The 20,396-nt window shown below is 44.6% G+C and overlaps 1 protein-coding gene across 1 annotated transcript; it reads left to right on the top strand.

The window, feature by feature from the left end:
* Window positions 1-4,903: 4,903 nt before the first annotated feature.
* Window positions 4,904-17,208, top strand: uroc1 (urocanate hydratase 1). The gene is made up of 19 exons (XM_024427354.2): window positions 4,904-5,174; window positions 11,795-11,925; window positions 12,168-12,261; window positions 12,390-12,449; window positions 12,723-12,851; window positions 13,239-13,300; window positions 13,390-13,456; window positions 13,581-13,724; window positions 13,882-13,970; window positions 14,072-14,134; window positions 14,256-14,435; window positions 14,688-14,785; window positions 15,040-15,112; window positions 15,192-15,381; window positions 15,501-15,599; window positions 15,885-15,984; window positions 16,158-16,239; window positions 16,541-16,640; window positions 16,844-17,208. Exons 1-19 carry the CDS (start codon window positions 5,049-5,051, stop codon window positions 16,982-16,984), a joined length of 2,028 nt encoding a protein of 675 aa, XP_024283122.1. The 5' UTR covers window positions 4,904-5,048; the 3' UTR covers window positions 16,985-17,208.
* The last annotated feature ends 3,188 nt before the right edge of the window (window positions 17,209-20,396 follow it).

Below are 20,396 nucleotides of genomic sequence, written 5' to 3'. Positions count from 1 at the left end.
GCTAAATATATGTGACCAAATAAAATTTGATTTGATACTCTGTTCTCCATATTGGGATGCAGCTACCCCCTTCTCAAACAGTGTGACAGTATACTACGAATTACATCAGGAACTAAGAGGGGCAGATAAAAGGGGTCCTTCGTTCTTATGTCAAATGTTTTTTTTAACTAAGCCAAGATAGACCACAGCCTGTCGTTTCCAATGGAAGCAAATTAATCATAGTGGAGCAAGCAAGGAGGTGGGCAGACAGAGCCAAGCACGAGCTAAAAATATGCTTTTTGCGCATTCTAGCATATATTTGCATATTTCCGTTAGGGAACGCCTACTTAATGAAGTGCGCATGTGCACTAATTCAATTCGCCCTCGCACTCCAAAATAACTCAGTTTTTTTTAAACTTTGGCAAAGGGTAAAGTCTACTAAACTTAGTCCACTCTGTTTCTAGTTTTGGAAACAGAAATGTATTGAGATCAAAAGTTTAATCGATGAGAAAAGGAGCAGAATGTCGGCCAAAATCCATCTTCTTCCACTACCGGCAACTGGGCTTCCTCTCATCACCATATTTGGTATTGAGTGGAAACGCCAAACCAGATGCTTCGTATTTTGGCTTATTGTTATATCTGTGACAGTACAAGATAGGTAGAAACTGCTTCTCCAATAGAAATCCCGATCACCCTTGTAGGTGATGTCATGGTGACATTGGCTGGCTGATGAGCTCATGCGTAGAAACACGCCGGCACGAGAGGATGTTAGTAACGTCATCTTGCGCCGAACTGTGCATGTCATCAAATCATTTGATGTGAAGTTGTTTTTTTACAGAAATTAAAACGTGCCAGTTTGTCACTCTCACGAGGTTGGAGTAATAACATGTTCAACTACATAAGACAATGGCTCGAATCTAGGTTGTGCCTTTAGATTTCGAGAAAATGAACTACTAAGGAAGAATATTTCACTTCTGTCATTGTCTTCTCAAACCCTGCCTCGTCTGCTTGGGTTCCTGGAAGTTTCGCGATCTCGCGCCTCTGGGTTGAGAAACTCTGTGCTGACGTCATCAGATGCACCAGTACAAAAACGGTGTACTGTAACTCTTTTCTTAACCTTAACCTAAGTCTCCTAACCTGCTGTAAAAATTATCCTAACCTGCTACGAAAGAAAGTCACTTCAGGTCGTAGCTGTACTCCTTCTAGTCAGAACAATATGAAGGAGCTATAAACCAGTAGAGGCTTGCTGAGCGGAGGACGGCTCATAATAATGGCTGGAAAGGAGCAAATGGAATGGCAATTCACCATGTGTTTAATGTATTCCACTGATGTGGCACCTAGACACCTACCCAGAGGGAAATTACAACCCCTACCCGTTCCACGACGGCCGTGGTCACACCTATCGGTGGATTTCGTGACAGACTTTCCTCCGTCACAAGGAAACACCACGATTCTGGTTGTTGTGGATCGGTTTTCTAAGTCCTAGTGTCTCATTCCTTTGCCCGGTCTCCCTACAGACTGCGGAGGCCCTGTTTACACACGTCTTCCGGCACTACGGGGTGCCTGAGGATATAGTGTCTGATCGGGGTTTCCAGTTCACATCAAGGGTCTGGAGTGCGTTCATGGAACGTCTGGGGGTCTCGGTCAGCCTGACCTCAGGGTTTCACCCTGAAAGTAATGGGCAAGTGGAGAGAGTTAACCAGGATCATCCCCTGGGCAGAGATGGCCCAAAAGTATCTCCGCCACTCCTACACTAACCTGTCTCAATTTCAGTGTGTACTAGGTTATCAGCCGGTTCTGTCACCGTGGCATGAGTCAGATTGAGGCACCTGCGGTGGATGAATTGTTTCGGCGCCCGGAGGAAACCTGGGACGCTGCCCATGTACGTCTGCAACGGGCCATCAGGCGACAGAAGGCAAGCGCCGACCGCCACTGCAGTGAGGCCCCGGTGTATGCACTGGGAGACCGGGTCTGGCTCTCGACCCGAAACCTGCCCCTTCACCTGCCCTGCCGGTAGATGAGTCCGCGGTTTTTGGGGCCATTTAAAGTCCTGAGTAGACTGAACAAGGTATGTTATAGGTTACAGCTTCCCCCTAATTATTGTATTAACCCCTCGTTCCATGTGTGTCTCCTCAGGCCGGTGGTGGCTGGTCCGCTCCAGCAGTCTGCGGTGCGGGAGGTTCCTCCGCCCCCTCTGGACATTGAGGGGGCCCTGGCGTATACTGTGCGAGCCATCATGGACTCAAGGCGTCGGCCGAGGGGCCTTCAGTACCTCGTGGAGTAGGAGTATGGGGTATGGTCCGGAGGAGAGATGCTGGGTGCTGGCGGAGGACATCCTGGACCCTTCCTTACTGCAGGAATTTCATCGTCTCCACCCAGATCGCCCTACGCCTCGTCCCCCGGGTCTTCGTGCTGCTGGAGCCGCGCGTTGGGGGGGGTTCTGTCACGACCGATCTGGGTGGAGACGATGAAATTCCTGCAGTAAGGAAGGGTCCAGGATGTCCTCCGCCAGCACCCAGCATCTCTCCTCCGGACCAAGAATGGTTAAACACTCTACTGACAACCAACCAATCAGCTTGCTGCCAACTCTTAGCAAACTTTGTAAAAAAAAATAGTGTTTGACCAGATAAATGCTATTTCTCTAAATAAATTAACAGACTTTCAGCATGCTTATAGAGAGGGGAACTCAACATGTACTGCATCGACACATGATTATTGGTTCAAATAATTAAGGTTATGGGCGCTGTACTGTTAGCTTTCAGTGCAGCCTTTATTATTGGTCATAAGTTTTTTCAAAAACAGGTTATGGCTTTTCAACCTCTGTCAAATCGTGGATTTAAAGCTGTGTCTAATAGAACACAGGTTTTCTTTAATGGAAGCTTCTCTAATGATAAACATGCCGCATGGCAGCTCTCTTGGCCCTCTACTCATTTGTATTTTTACCAATGACCTGCCACTGGCATTAAACAAAGCCTGTGTATCTATGTATGCTAATGATTCATCCCTATACGTGTCAGCAACCACAGCTAGTGAAATCACTGCAACCCTAAACAGAGTTGTAATCAGTTTTAGAATGGGTGGCTAGTAATAAACTAGTCCTAAACATTTAAAACTAAGAACATTGCATTTGGTACAAATCATTCCCTAAGTTCTAGACCTCAGCTGAATCTGGTAATGAATAATGTGGCTGTTGAGCGAGACTAAATGACTTGGTGTCGCCTTGGATTGTAAACTGTCACGGTCAAAACAGGGCAGCAGCTACTCTTCCTGGGGTCCAAACACACCAAAGCACCCACTTTACATATAAAACAAAAGACAAATCCGTTGAACTATGTTTGTACTGAATGAGCTAAAGATAAAACAGTACATCACATAACATCCCTACACCACCACATATCCACAACACAAAAGATTCAATACCACCATACAACAGTACCCCAATTTGTGCATGTTGATTCAATGGTTGTGTCTCTTAATGTTCTGTATTATTTAATGTTTTGTGTGGATCCCAGGAAGAGTAGCTGCTGCGATCAAAATAGCTAATGAGGATCCTAATAAAACACCAAATACCAAATGTAACAACACAGTGTGGTCAAAGACTTATTAACTTAGTTGTAGTCATGATCTGGTTACCTATAAGTACAAACATTGTTAGGTTTTGGGGTTATTACATATTTATTAACTTATTTCCAGATATCTTCTAAACTATCCACAATGTACCATTTCTCAACATCATATGTAGGATCTACTCAGTGCTATCTCAGTAGCTAGCTCAAGCTGACTAATGTGAGCCACACCTCATGCACTTCACAGACATTGTGCTGTGTTATCTAGTGGGAACCCGTTATCACGGTAGGCTCTGGTGCCTTCTTGACATGGGCTCAAAATGAAAGAGAAATTCATACCTGCTTCTCTAATTGTGTAGTACCTCGTCTGTTCTCCTTTTAGTTTTGTAAATTGTTCAGCATGTTCTCTGTGAAGTAGGCTTCGGGAGTTTTGTAACTTTTTCCACCTTGGCTTAGTGCTAGAGCACTAGCTGACTGATATCTGGAATCTCTCTCTATATATATATATATATATATATATATATTTTTTTTTTTCTCAGGATTTTCCTGACTCTCTACCGCGCCGTTGAAGCACCACCTCCCCTCGCTTTGGTTGCTAACTCAGCCTGCACTCTTTTAAAAGTTGTAACATCAGATGGGCCCCAGCCATCAATCTGTAAGTATCTGCTCTCTCTTTGTTTATGTTTTAGTTGTGTATCATTAATTGGGTTCTAGCTGGTCTCCAGGAACCCTGTCAGTTCTGAGCATGTGCAGGCTAAATGATGAAGACAGGTGACCATGACATTTCTTGGGGGGTGAAATGAAGGAGAAAATGTTTTTAAGTTGATTGCATCCCGGACATAATTGTTTCCTACCCTTATTAATTCTCAAGCATCCTATTTTTTGTGGTTAATACTTAGTTATTATTATAGGTGGTGTTTTTCTTATTAAGATTTGTTTGTGTGGGGGTAACATGGGCCTGGTCAAAGGTTCTGTTTTTCTTTTGTGTAACTGAGTTACATGTTTTAGCTGAGAGGTCACAGGTCAGTGCCCGTTTGCGTCCTAAATGGAACCCTATTCCTTAAGTAGTGTCCTACTTTTGAATAAAGCCCATAAGGCTGGCTCCAGTCAAATGTCATGCACTACTTAGGGAATAGGGTGCCTTTTGGGATACATCCCCAGTGTTTGTCAACTGAAGCGTGTGCCACATCATGTTCACTAGAAAATAAATTATTACCACACACCCTTCTCTGGCTCTGCCCTGCTATTGGTGGGGTGAGTAGGGGAAAGACGCCAGATAGCCAATGGGAGTGGCGAGAGGAGGGTGACCCTTATCTCAACCTTATACAGGTAGCTGTCCCACAGACTACAGACCCTTTACTCTGATAAACAGTGGTCAGCAGTGAGCTACAGAGCTGCGTGCCCATTTTTCCTGCGTTCCCAGACATTGTGTGTCTCTCTGGGTTTGTCTCTCCTCTGATCCTGCTTAAATCCTCCATAGTGTGACAGGACACCGTGGACAGGATGTCAAACCTGAAGGAGTTGTGTAGCGGCCTGCCTCTGGACCCCATGCCATCCAATCGGGGCCGGGACCCCAGTGTGCCACATGCACCCGCCAGGACGCCCAACCTCACTCCAGAGGAGGAGAGGGTGAGTCCACAGACATACTGTCACATCTCTGAATTCAGAACGTGTCAACGAGCATTGACGTCATACTCAGGGATTTATCTGCAGATTGAGTATTGCAATACTGAAGTACTTTTGCTTTTAAGGCCTCTCTGTTTATCTATGAGTGAAACCATAATGCTTTAATGTGGTATGTTAGTAGTAAACTAGACCAAAGATGCATATCTTCACAAGATGATTATACATCTACACAGAGTATACCAAACCCGCTCCACTTTTGCACTCAGAACAGCCTCAATTTGTCGGGGCATGGACTCTATAAGGTGTCGTAAGCATTCCACAGGGATGCTGGCCCATTTTGACTCCAATACTTTGCACAGTTGTGTCAAGTTGGGTAGGTCCTTTGGGTGGTTGATCATTCTTGATACACACAGGAAACTGTTGAGAGTGAAAAACCTTGCAGCATTGCAGTTCTTGACACAAACCAGTGCGCCTGCCACCTACTACCATACCCAGTTCAAGGGCACTTAAATATTTTGTCTTGCCCATTGATCCTCTGAATGGCACACAATCACAATCAAATCAAATCAAATTGTATTGGTCACATACACTCACAATAAAATCTGCTAACCATGTGTAACAAAACGCTTATGCTTCTAGATCCGACAGTGAAGCAGTATCTAACAGGTAATATCTATCTATTCAACAACAAAACCTAACATCTAACAAATTCCACAACAAAACATAATACACACAATCTATTAAAGGAATGGGATGAGGATATACAGTGCCTTGCGAAAGTATTCGGCCCCCTTGAACTTTGCGACCTTTTGCCACATTTCAGGCTTCAAACATAAAGATATAAAACTGTATTTTTTGTGAAGAATCAACAATAAGTGGGACACAATCCTGAAGTGGAATGACATTTATTGGATATTTCAAACTTTTTTAACAAATCAAAAACTGAAAAATTGGGCGTGCAAAATTATTCAGCCCCCTTAAGTTAATACTTTGCAGCGCCACCTTTTGCTGCGATTACAGCTGTAAGTCGCTTGGAGTATGTCTCTATCAGTTTTGCACATCGAGAGACTGACATTTTTTCCCATTCCTCCTTGCAAAACAGCTCGAGCTCAGTGAGGTTGGATGGAGAGCATTTGTGAACAGCAGTTTTCAGTTCTTTCCACAGATTCTCGATTGGATTCAGGTCTGGACTTTGACTTGGCCATTCTAACACCTGGATATGTTTATTTTTGAACCATTCCATTGTAGATTTTGCTTTATGTTTTGGATCATTGTCTTGTTGGAAGACAAATCTCCGTCCCAGTCTCAGGTCTTTTGCAGACTCCATCAGGTTTTCTTCCAGAATGGTCCTGTATTTGGCTCCATCCATCTTCCCATCAATTTTAACCGTCTTCCCTGTCCATGCTGAAGAAAAGCAGGCCCAAACCATGATGCTGCCACCACCATGTTTGACAGTGGGGATAGGGTGTGTTCAGGGTGATGAACTGTGTTGCTTTTACGCCAAACATAACGTTTTGCATTGTTGCCAAAAAGTTCAATTTTGGTTTCATCTGACCAGAGCACCTTCTTCCACATGTTTGGTGTGTCTCGCAGGTGGCTTGTGGCAAACTTTAAACGACACTTTTTATGGATATCTTTAAGAAATGTCTTTCTTCTTGCCACTCTTTCCTAAAGGCCAGATTTGTGCAATATACGACTGATTGTTGTTCTATGGACAGAGTCTCCCACCTCAGCTGTAGATCTCTGCAGTTCATCCAGAGTGATCATGGGCCTCTTGGCTGCATCTCTGATCAGTCTTCTCCTTGTATGAGCTGAAAGTTTAGAGGGACGGCCAGGTCTTGGTAGATTTGCAGTGGTCTGATACTCCTTCCATTTCAATATTATCGCTTGCACAGTGCTCCTTGGGATGTTTAAAGCTTGGGAAATCTTTTTGTATCCAAATCCGGCTTTAAACTTCTTCACAACAGTATCTCGGACCTGCCTGGTGTGTTCCTTGTTCTTCATGATGCTCTCTGCGCTTTTAATGGACCTCTGAGACTATCACAGTGCAGGTGCATTTATACGGAGACTTGATTACACACAGGTGGATTGTATTTATCATCATTAGTCATTTAGGTCAACATTGGCTCATTCAGAGATCCTCACTGAACGTCTGGAGAGAGTTTGCTGCACTGAAAGTAAAGGGGCTGAATAATTTTGCAAGCCCAATTTTTCAGTTTTTGATTTGTTAAAATTTTTTGAAATATCCAATAAAAATGTTGTTCCACTTCATGATTGTGTCCCACTTGTTGTTGATTCTTCACAAAAAAATACAGTTTTATATCTTTATGTTTGAAGCCTGAAATGTGGCAAAAGGTCGCAAAGTTCAAGGGGGCCGAATACTTTCGCAAGGCACTGTATATACAAAAATATGGATGAGCAGTGACAGAGCGGCTAAGATGCAATAGATAGTAAAGAATAGATAGTGAAGGATACAGTATACTGTACATATGAGATGAGTAATGCAAGATATGTAAACATCCTTAAAGTGGCATTATTAAAGTGACAAGTGTTCCATTTATTAAAGTGGCCAATGATATCAAGTCAGTAGGTAGGCAGCCACGTCTCTGTGCTAGTGGTGGCTGTTTAACAATCTGATAGCCTTGAGATAGAAGCTGTTATTCAATCTCTCTGTCCCAACTTTGATCAAATCAAATTCAAATCAAATGTATTTATATAGCCCTTCTTACATCAGCTGATATCTCAAAGTGCTGTACAGAAACCCAGCCTAAAACCCCAAACAGCAAGCAATGCAGGTGTAGAAGCACGGTGGCTAGGAAAAACTCCATAGAAAGGCCAAAACCTAGGAAGAAACCTAGAGAGGAACCAGGCTATGAGGGGTGGCCAGTCCTCTTCTGGCGGTGCCAGGTGGAGATTACAACAGAACATGGACAAGATGTTCAAATGTTCATAAATGACCAGCATGGTCAAATAATAATAATCACAGTAGTTGTCGAGGGTTCAGCAAGTCAGCACCTCAGGAGAAAATGTCAGTTGGCTTTTCATAGCTGATCATTAAGAGTATCTGTACCGCTCCTGCTGATCACCTGTACTGACCTCGTCTTCTGGATGGAAGTGGGGTGAACAGGCAGTGGCTTGGGTGGTTATTGTCCTTGATGATATTTTTTGCCTTCCTGTGACATTGAGTGTTCTAGGTGTCCTGGAGGGCAGGTAGTTTGCCCCCGGTGATCCGTTATGCAGACCGCACCACCCTCTGGAGAGCCCTATGGTTGTGGCCGGTGCAGTTGCCGTACCAGGCGGTGATACAGCCTGACAGGATGTTCTCAATTGAGCACCTGTAAAAGTTAGTGAGGGTTTTTAGTGACAAGCCACATTTTTTCAGTCTCTTGAGGTTGAAGAGGCGCTGTTGTGCCTTCTTCACCACACTGTCTGTGTACTTGGACCATTTCAGTTTGTCGGTGATATGTACACAGTGTAACTTTCCACCTTCTCCACTGCTGTCCTCCGATGTGGATAGGGGGATGCTCCCTTTGTTATTTCCTGAAGTCCACAATCATCTCTTTTGTTTAGCTGACATTGAGTGAGAGGTTATTTTCCTGACACCACACTCCGAGGGCCCTCACCTCCAACCTGCAGGCTGTCTCGTCGTTATTGGTAATCAAGTCTACCACTGTAGTGTTGTCTGCAAACTTGATGATTGAGTTGGAAGCGTGCATGGCCACACAGTTGTGGGTGAACAGGGAGTACAGGAGAGGGCTGAGAACGCACCCTTGTGGGGCCCCAGTGTTGAGGATCAGCGGGGTGAAGATTTTGTTTCCTACCCTCACCACCTGGTGGCGGCCCGTCAGGAAGTCCAGGACCCAGTTGCACAGGAAGGGGTTGAGACCCAGGGTCTCAAGCTTAATGATGAGTTTGAAGGGTACTATGGTGTTGAATTCTGAGCTGTAGTCAATGAACAGCATTCTTACATAGGTATTCATCTTGTCCAGATTGTGCAGTGTGATGGCGATTGCATCGTATGTGGACCTATTGGGGCGGTAAACAAATTGGAGTGGGTCTAGGGTGACAGGTATGGTGGAGGTTATAGGATGAGTGAGTGCCTCATAACTTATTTCAGTTACCTTAGCTTTCTTGGGAACAGGAACAATGGTGGCCATCTTGAAGCATGTGGGGACAGCAGACTGGGATAGGGATTAATTGAATATGTCCCTAAACACACCGGCCAGCTGGTCTGTGCATGCTCTTAGGACATGGCTAGGGATGCCGTCTGGGCCGGCAGCCTTGCGAGGTTGAACACGTTTAAATGTTTTACTCTGTTGGCCATGGAGAAGGAGAACCCACAGTCTTAGTTAGCGGACCATGTTGGTGCAAATAAGTTGTTTAATTTGTCTGGGAGCAAGACGTCGATGTCCGCGACGAGGCCAGTCTTTTTGTAATCCGTGATTGTCTGTAGACCCTGCCACATACTTCTCGTTTTTGAGCTGTTGAATTGTGACTCCACTTTGTCTCTATACTGACGCTTTGCTTGTTTGATTGCCTTACGGAGGGAATAACTACACTGTTTGTATTCTGCCATGTTTCCAGTTGCTTTGGCATGATTAAATGTGGTGGTACGTGCTTTCAGTTTTGCGTGAACGCTGCCAACAATCCATGGTTTCTGGTTAGGGAAGGGTTTAATAGTCACAGTGGGTATAACATCTCCTATACATTTCCTTGTAAACTCACTCACCGAGTCAGCATATACGTCAATGTTATTGTCTTAGGCTACCCGGAACATATCCCAGTCCACGTGATCAAAGCAATCTTGAAGCGTGGATTCTGATTGGTCAGACCAGTATTGGATAGACCTAATCATGGGCGCTTCCTGTTTTAGTTTATGCCTATAGGAGGGGTGCAACAAGATGGAGTCATGGTCAGATTTGCCAAAAGGATGGCGGGGGAGGGCCTTGTATGCATTGCGGAAGTTAGAGTAGCAGTGTTCAAGTGTGTTACTCGCTCGTGTACTGCAATCGATATGCTGATATAATTTAGGTAGGCTTGGTCTCAGATTAGCTTTGTTAAAATCCCCAGCTACAATAAATGCAGCCTCAGGATATATGTTTTCCAGTTTGCCTAAAGTCCAGTGAAGTTCCTTGATGGCCGTCTTGGTATCCACTTGCGGGGGGATATACATGGCTGTGACGATAACTGAGGAGAGTTCTCTTGAGAGATAATATGGTTGGCATTTGATTGTGAGGAATTCTAGGTCAGGTGAACAAAAGGACTTGAGTTTTTGGATGTTGTTATGATTATATCACGAAACATTCCCGCCCTTCTTCTTACCAGAGAGATGTCTGTCCCTGTCGGCGCAATGCACTAAAAATCCTGTTGGCTGTACGGACTCTGACAGCATGTCCCCAGCTAGCCATGTCTCAGTGAAACAGAGTATGTTACAATCCCGGATATCTCTTTGGAAAGCAACTCTTGCCCTAATTTCGTTGACTTTGTTAACTAGGGACTGGATATTAGAGAGTAATATACTTGGAAGCGGTGGGTGGTGTGCGCGCATCCGAAGATTCACTAGAAGACCGCTCCAGCACCCTCTCCTCCGATGGCATTGTTTTGGGTCGGCCTCTGGAATCAGTTCAAATGCTCCCGGGAGGTGCAGACAAAGGTTCTGCTTTGGGAAAGTCGTATTCCTGGTCGTAATGCTGTTTGTGTTGGTAAGTCGACGTCTCTCTGATATACAATAGTTCTTCCAAACTGTGTGTAATAACAGTTAATGTTTTCTGGCTAACAATGTAAGAAATAATACATAAAAAACAAAATACTGCACAGTTTCCTAAGGACTTGAAGCGAAACTGCCATCTCTATCGGCGCCATCTTACAATCCATGTCTCAATTGTCTCAAGGCTTAAAAATCTTTATCTTCTTTAACCTTTCTACTCCCCTTCATCTACACTGATTGAAGTTGATTTATTAACAAGTGACATCAATAAGGGATCATAGCTTTCACCTAGATTCACCTGGTCAGTCTATGTCATGGAAAGAGCAGGTGTTCTTAATGTTTTGTATACTCAGTGTATATCCCCACATCTTTGTTGTAGTTTGCTTTTTGCCACTATAAAAGGCATTTGCTTGTCTTACCTGATCCAGACAGAGGTAGAGTGAATGTAATAAAGATAGGAATTGGCAGTTAATGTGTCAAATCATACCCACTGTTTTATTACTCGTTGAGAGTGAATCTTTATAGCTGAAGGGGTTGAGATTCACATACTGTTGGAGAAACTTGAGGACACAGAACACAACAACGCACAGTGCATGTGAATTATTTTATTAAATCTATTGGGATCAATAAAGCACGGTTCACATACTCAGCACAGTGGAATGTTTTGGCTTAAGGGTAGGAGACAGTGTTGGTTCATCTCCTCAGAACCTTCTATCATCTTCGCTAATGTTTGCCAGGACTGGGAGCAAAGGGCACTGTCAATGATTAAGAGAGATAAGAGTGAGTGCTTTCATGGCTAGAGAGGGAGTGAAACACAAATGACCAGAATGTTAGTGGAAAAAAGGATGCAAAAGAAGAAGAGGGCCACACCATTCTGAACTCCTATCTCACCCCCTAATCTACTCCCCCTCTCTAGCTAGCCCTGAGGAATGCCCTGCGCTACTTTCCCCCCTTCCACCACAACATCCTGGCTGCTGAATTCACCCAGGAGCTCAGGCAGTATGGACACATCTACATGTACCGCTTCTGTCCCCTCATACATATGAGGTATGTACAGCATAATCACCTAACACCACCTCTCATCTCCCCATCTGTAGTATTCCTCTTTATCTGTTGATGCCATGATATGGTCTACCACACCCTGATCAGTCCTTGTGTGTGTGTGTGTGTGTGTGTGTGTGTGTGTGTGTGTGTGTGTGTGTGTGTGTGTGTGTGTGTGTGTGTGTGTGTGTGTGTGTGTGCGTGTGCGTGTGTGTGCATGTACTGCACGGGCGTGCGTGTGTCCTCAGGGCCTACCCTATAGATCAGTACCCCTGTCGTACACGCCAAGCTGCCTCCATCATGCTCATGATCATGAACAACCTGGACCATGCAGTTGCCCAGGTAACCACCACTCTCACATACTGTACACAACAGCTCACTTTATTTAATTGAACTAAAACAATGTATTAATCCACCTAAGTCACGCTATCTATGGCTGCTTTATCATCTCCCCATGCTCTGCTCTCCAGTTTCCCCAGGAGCTGGTTACCTATGGGGGAAATGGACAGGTGTTCAGTAACTGGGCCCAGGTAAGCACAGAACATGCAATTATGATGGCATTGTGTATTTTCTGGATTTTTTTTCTCATTTTGTCTGTCATAGTTGAAGTGTACCTTATGATGAAAATTACAGGTCTCTCTTATATTTTTAAATGGGAGAACTTGCACAATTGGTGGCTGACTAAATACTTTTTGCCCCACTGTATCTGTGTATGGTAATGTGTGTGTAATTTTATTTGTACTGCGTGGAGACAGAATTGAATGAATCATTATATATCTTTGCGTATGTGTGTTTGTGTGTAGTTCCGCCTGGTGATGTACTACCTGAGTGAGATGACAGAGGAGCAGACTCTGGTCATGTACAGTGGTCATCCAGCGGGGCTGTTCCCCAGCCTGCCCTCCTCCCCCCGCGCTATCATTACCAACGGCATGGTAACCACACATCCCTCCCTCCGCCTCTCCTCACTATACTCTTGGGAAAAAGGGTTCCAAAAGGGTTCCTCAGCTGTCCCCATAGTAGAACCCTTTTTGGTTCCAGGTAAAAGCCTCTGTGGAAAGGATTCTACATAGAACCAAAAAGGATTCTACCTGGAACCAAAATGGTTATATATAGAACCAAAAAGGGTTCTTCAAAGGGTTCTGCTATGGGGACAGCCGAAGAACCCTTTTAGATTCTTGATAGCACCTTTTTTTCTAAGACTGTGCTCTACCGCATTTCAGTTAGATACTGATTTGGCGTTACCATTTAGGTTTTCCCAGTTTGATCTCCCTCCTTCCCTCTGCCATCATCCTCCCATCCTCTCTCTCGCTCCCTCTCAGGTCATTCCAAACTACTCCTCCAGAGAGCAGTATGAGAAGATGTTTGCTTTGGGTGTATCAATGTAAGTAACAAATATAACCCCGTTAGTTGTTTTTACCCATTCATAGTTTTTGTTAACCCCCCAAAGGTGTTTTTTGTTTGTTTTCCTAGGTATGGTCAGATGACTGCTGGTAGCTACTGCTACATTGGGCCTCAGGGGATTGTCCATGGCACCATGGTAATTCCTCACAGTCAACAGTAGAGGGCACTATCCCCTTTGAAACTCACATTGACGTTGTCTTAACATTGTGTCTGTCTCTCTTTCCTCTCCATCCCGTCTCTCTCTCTCCCTCCTTCTTTAGCTGACAGTGTTGAATGCAGGGCGGAGGTATCTGGGGTCTGATGACCTGAGGGGCCGGGTGTTGGTGACATCGGGGCTGGGGGGCATGAGCGGGGCACAGGCCAAGGCTGCTGTCATCGCTGGCTGTGTGGGGGTCATTGCCGAGGCCAGTGTGTTTACTTTGTTATTGGCCAATAACACCCGCCCTGCTGTTAATCTACCTATGTGATGGTAGCGATGTCTGTTCCGTTTTTGTATGATGGAGAGCTTTGGGAAGTGTGTTAATGTGATATGTGATTGTGTTTTCAATGGATCCTGTTTAGGTAGATGAGGTGCCCCTGAGGAAGAGACATGAGCAAGGCTGGTTAATGGAGGTCACCAGTGACATAGAACACTGCATCCAACGCATTAGGTCATAGCAGATAAAGACACACACACACGTCATGACTTTAGCATCTGTGTGTTTAGGTTATGTGATTTATCAGATCGTCCCTCTGATTTTGTATTCTACAGAGAAGCCAAGAGATCCAAGGCTCCCCTCAGCTTGGGTTACCATGGCAATGTTGTGGACTTATGGTAAGTATGGGATGTCAACCAAGGGCTGGAATTAAGTAATACCATGTCTATATGGGGCATCTACACCTCAGTCACTATTAGTGTAAATACCTTTGGGATCCCTTGTTTCCTTCTCTGCCAGGGAGCGTCTGTTGACGGAGTATGAGAGGACAGGAGAGCTGCTGGTGGACCTGGGCTCAGACCAGACCTCCCTCCACAACCCCTTCAGTGGAGGGTACTACCCAGCTCAGCTCAGCCTCCACCAGGCCAACCAGCTCATGGCCACAGACCCAGCACGCTTCAAAACCGTGGTCCATGAGAGGTTAGACCTTGATGTTGTACCTTTTTTGAAGGCAGTTGGTCTAATTCAGGGGTCTCCTCCAACTCTGGTCCTGCAGAGCTACTGGGTGTGCCATCTATGGTTCCATCCCAGTCACACATCAAACAACTGATTCAGCAAATCAACTATTCATCAAGAATTACCATGATTGAGTTGGAGACCCCTGATCTGTTTGTGGTTAAGGTTGAGGGGTTGTTCTCTAACCTGTGGTGGTCTTCCCTTCCTCTCCCCCAGCCTTTGTAGACAGGTAGCTGCCATCAACAAGTTGTCTGAGGCAGGGATGTTCTTCTGGGACTATGGAAACGCCTTCCTCCTGGAGGCCCAGAGAGCAGGTGAGTCCTACAGTTAAACCACCACCATACTGATTCACTGACACAGGGTCGGATATTATATCACCCCCCTCATGGTTAATATTAGCATTGGGAGTAAGGTAATGTGATCCAAGATCTGTGGCTAATGCTAAGGGGTAACTTTAAGGTCCCGATACACATGCTGAAGAATAGACTGAACACAGCATGTCTAGTGATGTCCGCAGTCCTCTCCAGTTTGATAACATCTAGGTTTGTGTTCATCTCTCTTTCTTCAGGAGCGGAGGTAGAGAAGGAGGGAGGCGGAGCGACAGAGTTCCGCTACCCATCCTACGTCCAACACATCATGGGGTGAGTGACAGGGTGAGTTTTCTGGTCAGGTCACATGATCAGGTCAAACTCTTGGCCCTAACCCTTGACCACTCTGCAGTGACATCTTCTCCCTGGGCTTTGGACCATTCCGCTGGGTCTGCACCTCTGGTGACCCCCGTGACCTGACACTGACTGATGACATCGCCGCCACTGTCCTGGAGGAGATCAGCGCCAATGTGACTGAGCGTGTGCGACAGCAGTACAACGACAACATCCGCTGGATCCGTGAGGCCGGAAAACACAGGATGGTATTAATTAATAGGACACATATAAGACACAATGTTAATCATTAACATCCTGATACTAGATAAATAAGAAATGTATTATACAACTGCCAATGCCATTTCTGAATGTTCTCTGTGTGTAGGTGGTGGGCTCCCAAGCCAGAATCCTCTACTCAGACCAGAAAGGCCGTGTGTGTATTGCCTTGGCCATCAATCAAGCTATTGCTGATAGGAGAGTTTCGGTAAGTCTTACTTACCCATCTCTTTGTTATGGTTGTTTATATGTTCATTTAAAGTTCTATGTTTTGGTTGGTGTCCAGTCAGTGGGTAGGTAAATCTATGGTGAGAGAGTGTGTGTGTGTGTGTGTGTGTGTATATGTGTGTGTGTGTGTGTGTGTGTCTGAGAGAGACAGTGGGAGAGTGTGTGTGTTCACCACTTAGCCTACCTTCTCCTCCAGGTCCCGGAGACCAGCAGTAAGCTAGCAGTAGGCAAACAGACACGGTGACAATGTGTGTTTTCTGTCCAGGCTCCTGTGGTCATCAGTAGAGACCACCATGACGTTAGTGGAACAGACAGTCCCTTCAGAGAGACCTCCAATGTGTACGACGGCTCTGTCTTCTGTGCAGGTACACTAGAGCACACTCATCATTTAGACAGACATTATTTTGTCATGATCATCATTATATTAGTCAGTGTGTTAGTCTAGGTGGCTAGAAATCATCCACTTTGACTGAACTCGGGTATGTGTAAGTGTGAAAGTGTGACTTTGTCACTGTGTGCCTGTCTTGCCCCCTGACAGACATGGCGGTCCAGAACTTTGTAGGCGATGCATTCAGAGGAGCCACCTGGGTGTCCCTGCACAACGGTGGAGGGGTCGGCTGGTAAGATCTGAGTTTCACCTATCAAACTGGGGATAGGAAGGAAGAAAGAAGGATAGGATAGCACACAAAAATCTATGAGACCATAACCTATAAGACAATTACTAACTAGGAAACATTGTGCCCCTGACAAACAAAATGTTGGGGTCTTTCTCATGGATGGACAATCTTTCAACGTCTTTGTTTCTCCCCAAAGGTCAAATACAGTTACCTAATCTGAATATGGAACCACAGTTTAGAGCCCCAGTCATGTCCCCTCCTCCCCTCAGTCAGACTGCGTTGTCTGTCTCCTGTCTCTCTCCAGGGGTGAGGTGATGAACGGAGGGTTTGGTCTGCTCCTGGACGGGACGGAGGAGGCAGCGAAGAGAGCCAGTCTGATGCTCAACTGGGACGTCTCTAACGGGGTGAGAGAGGGGTGATGATGGGGACTGAAAGGGGAAGCTATCTTGGATATCTATTCAGAAATACTGTTTACAGAATTATTATGACGGAATAGGTTGAAAGGGTGCATGTAATATAAATCCCATTGTGTCACAGATCCTATTAATAAAGGATTAATGTTTTATACTTGAGTGACATAAAACTCCCTGGCACCTTATCCCTGCAGGTGGCTCGTCGATGCTGGTCGGGGAACTCCAACGCCTATGAGACCATCCAGCGTACCATGGAGGAGCAAAGGCAGCTTCGCGTCACGATGCCCTACCCTGTGCAGGACGAAGATGTGTTAGACAGGGCCCTGCAGGGCTAGATCAGCACACTGCTCACAACACAGCTAGCTAGTCAGATGATAAAGGACACACACAGAATATTCATTGTGTCAATCCACACCACCATTCACAATACCAGATTGTCCTGAATTAAGAGCAGAACCAAGATGATCACTTGATCATGGATGTCATACAGTTGAAGTCAGAAGTTTACATACACTTAGGTTGGAGTCATTAAAACTTGTTTTTCAACCACTCCACACATTTCTTGTTAACAAACTATAGTTTTGGCAAGTCGGTTAGAACATCTACTTTGTGCATGACACAAGTAACTTTTCAACAATTGTTTGCAGACAGATTATTTCACTTATAATTGACTGTATCACAATTCCAGTGGGTCAGAAGTTTACATACACTATGTTGACTGTGCCTTTAAACAGCTTGGAAAATTCCTGACAATTATGTCATGGCTTTAGAAGCTTCTGATAGGCTAATTGACATAATTTGAGTCAATTGGCAGTGGACCTGGGGATGTATTTCAAGACCTACCTTCAAACTCAGTGCCTCTTTGCTTGACATAATGGGAAAATCAAAATAAATCAGCCAAGACCTCAGAAAAGAAATTGTAGACCTCCACAAGTCTGGTTCATACTTGGGAGCATTTTCCAAATGCCTGAATGTACCACGTTCATCTGTACAAACCATAGTACGCAAGTATAAACACTCTGGGCCCACTCAGCCGTTATACCGCTCAGGAAGGAGACGCGTTCTGTCTCCTAGAGATGAACGTACTTACGTGCAAAATGTGCAAATCAATCCCAGAACAAGAGCAAAGGACCTTGTGAAGATGCTGGAGGAAACAGGTACAAATGTATCTATATCCACAGTAAAACGAGTCCTATATCGACTTGAAGGCCGCTCAGCAAGGAAGAAGCCACTGCTCCAAAACTGCCATAAAAAAGCAGACTACGGTTTGCATCTGCACATGGGGACAAAGATTGTACTTTTTGGAGAAATGTCATCTGGTCTGATGAAACAAAAATAGAACTGTTTGGCCATAATGACCATCGTTATGTTTGGAGGAAAAAGGGGGAGGCTTGCAAGCCGAAGAACACCATCCCAACCGTGAAGCACGGGGGTGACAGCATCATGTTGTAGGGTGCATTGCTGCAGGAGGGACTGGTGCACTTCACAAAATAGATGGCATCATGAGGGAGGAGAATTATGTGGATATATTGAAGCAACATCTCAAGACATCAGTCAGGAAGTTAAAGCTTGGTCGCAAATGGGTCTTCCAAATGGACAATGACCCCAAGCATACTTCCAAAGTTGTGGCAAAATGGCTTAAGGACAACAAAGTCAAGGTATTGGAGTGGCCATCACAAAGCCCTGAAATCAAACCTATAGAAGATTTGTGGGCAGAACTGAAAAAGCGTGTGCGAGCAAGGATGCCTACAAACCTGACTCAGTTACACCAGCTCTGTCAGGAGAAATGGGCCAAAATTCACCCAATGTATTGTGAGAAGCTTGTGGAAGGCTACCCGAAAGATTTGACCCAAGTTAAACAATTTAAAGGCAATGCTAGCAATTACTAATTGAGTGTATGTAAACTTCTGACCCACTGGAAATGTGATGAAAGAAATTAACGCTGAAATAAATCACTCTCTACTGTTATTCTGACATTTCACCTTCTTAAAATAAAGTGGTGATTCTAACTGACATAAAACAGGGAATTTCTACATGGATTAAATGTCAGGAATTGTGAAAAATGAGTTTAAAGTGTATGTAAACTTCCAACTTCAACTGTATATATACAAGTCTTATTGCCAATCATCATTTGAAAACAATGAGTTAACATGGTGTTCTTTGATGTACAGTGCATATGGAGAGTAATTCAGACCCCTTGACTTTTTCCACATTTTGTTACATTACAGCTTTATTCTAAAATTGACTAAATTGTTTTGTTTTTTCTCATCAACCTACACACAATACCCCATAATGGCAAAGCAAACAGTTTTTAAAAAATTGTTTGCAAATGTATTAAAAATAAAAAACTGAAATATCACATTTACGTAAGTATTCAGACCCTTTACTCAGTACTTTGTTGAAGCAACTTTGGCAGTGGTTACAGCCTCGAGTCTTCTTGAATATGACGCTTCAAGCTTTGCACACCTGTTTTTGGGAAGTTTCTCCCATTCCTCTCTGCATATCCTCTCAAGCTCTGTCAGGTTGGATGGGGAGCATCGCCGCACAGTGATTTTCAGGTCTCTCCAGAGATGTTCGATATGGGTCAAATCCGGGCTCTGGCTGGGACACTCAAGGACATTGAGAGACTTGTCCCGAAGCCACACCTGCGTTGTCTTGGCTGTGTACTTAGGGTCGTTGTCATGTTAGAAGGTGAACCTTCACCCTAGTCTGAGGTCCTGAGCACTCTGGAGCAAGTTTTCATCAAGGATCTCTCTGTTCTTTTCTCCGTTCAACTTTCCCTCCATCCTGACTAGTCTCCCAGTCCCTGCTGCTGAAAAACATCCCCGCAGCATGATGCTGCCAACACCAGTAGGGATGGTGTCAGGTTTCTTCCAGATGTCACGCTTGGCATTCAGGCCAAATAGCTAAATCTTGGTTTCATCAGACCAGAGAATCTTGTTTCTCATGGTCTGAGAGTCCTTTAGATGCCTTTTGGCAAACTCCAAGCGGGCAGTCATGTGCCTTTTACTGAGGAGTGGCTTCCGTCAGGCCACTCTACCATAAAGGCCTGATTGGTGGAGTGCTGCAGAGATTGTTGTCCTACTGGAAGGTTCTCCTATCTGCACAGAGGAACTCTGGAGCTCTGTCAGAGTGACCATCGGGTTCTTGGTCACCTCATTGACCAAGGCCCTCCTCCCCTGATTGTTCAGTTTGGTAGTCGGCCAGCTCTAGGAAGAGTCTTGGTGGTTCCAAACTTCTTCCATTTAAGAATGATAGAGGCCAATGTGTTCTTGAGGACCTTTAATGATGCAGACATTTTTATACCCTTCCCCAGATCTGTGCCTAAACACAATCCTGTCTTGGAGCTCTTCGGACAATTCCTTCCACCTCGTGACTTGGTTTTTGCTCTAACATGCACTGTCAACTGTGGGACATTGTAAAAACAGGTGTGTACCTTATGGTGTGTAACATTTCGATTGGTATGTATAAATATGTGGATTTCCATCACTCATTTTGTGTGTATACAAATCACAATTCGTGTTATATGTAAAACTTTAAAACACCAGTAATCACACTTTAAAGCAACAGTAATCACACTTTAAAGCAACAGTAATCACACTTTAAAGCAACAGTAATCACACTTTAAAGAACCAGTAATCACACTTTAAAGCAACAGTAATCACACTTTAAAGCAACAGTAATCACACTTTAAAGCAACAGTAATCACACTTTAAAGCAACAGTAATCACACTTTAAAGCAACAGT

This window comes from Oncorhynchus tshawytscha, linkage group LG07, assembly GCF_018296145.1.
Source record: "Oncorhynchus tshawytscha isolate Ot180627B linkage group LG07, Otsh_v2.0, whole genome shotgun sequence".
NCBI lineage: Eukaryota > Metazoa > Chordata > Actinopteri > Salmoniformes > Salmonidae > Oncorhynchus > Oncorhynchus tshawytscha.
The sequence above is the reverse complement of the archived record's forward strand: the minus strand, read 5'-3'. Positions and strand labels throughout refer to the sequence as shown.

Excerpts from the sequence above, each read along its gene's own strand:
- uroc1 (XM_024427354.2), top strand. The coding sequence starts at position 5,049 with ATGTCAAACCTGAAGGAGTTGTGTAGCGGCCTGCCTCTGGACCCCATG. Across the intron at positions 13,457-13,580 it reads GGATTGTCCATGGCACCATG|CTGACAGTGTTGAATGCAGG; the intron begins GTAATTCCTCAC and ends CTCCTTCTTTAG. Across the intron at positions 15,382-15,500 it reads AGGCCGGAAAACACAGGATG|GTGGTGGGCTCCCAAGCCAG; the intron begins GTATTAATTAAT and ends CTCTGTGTGTAG.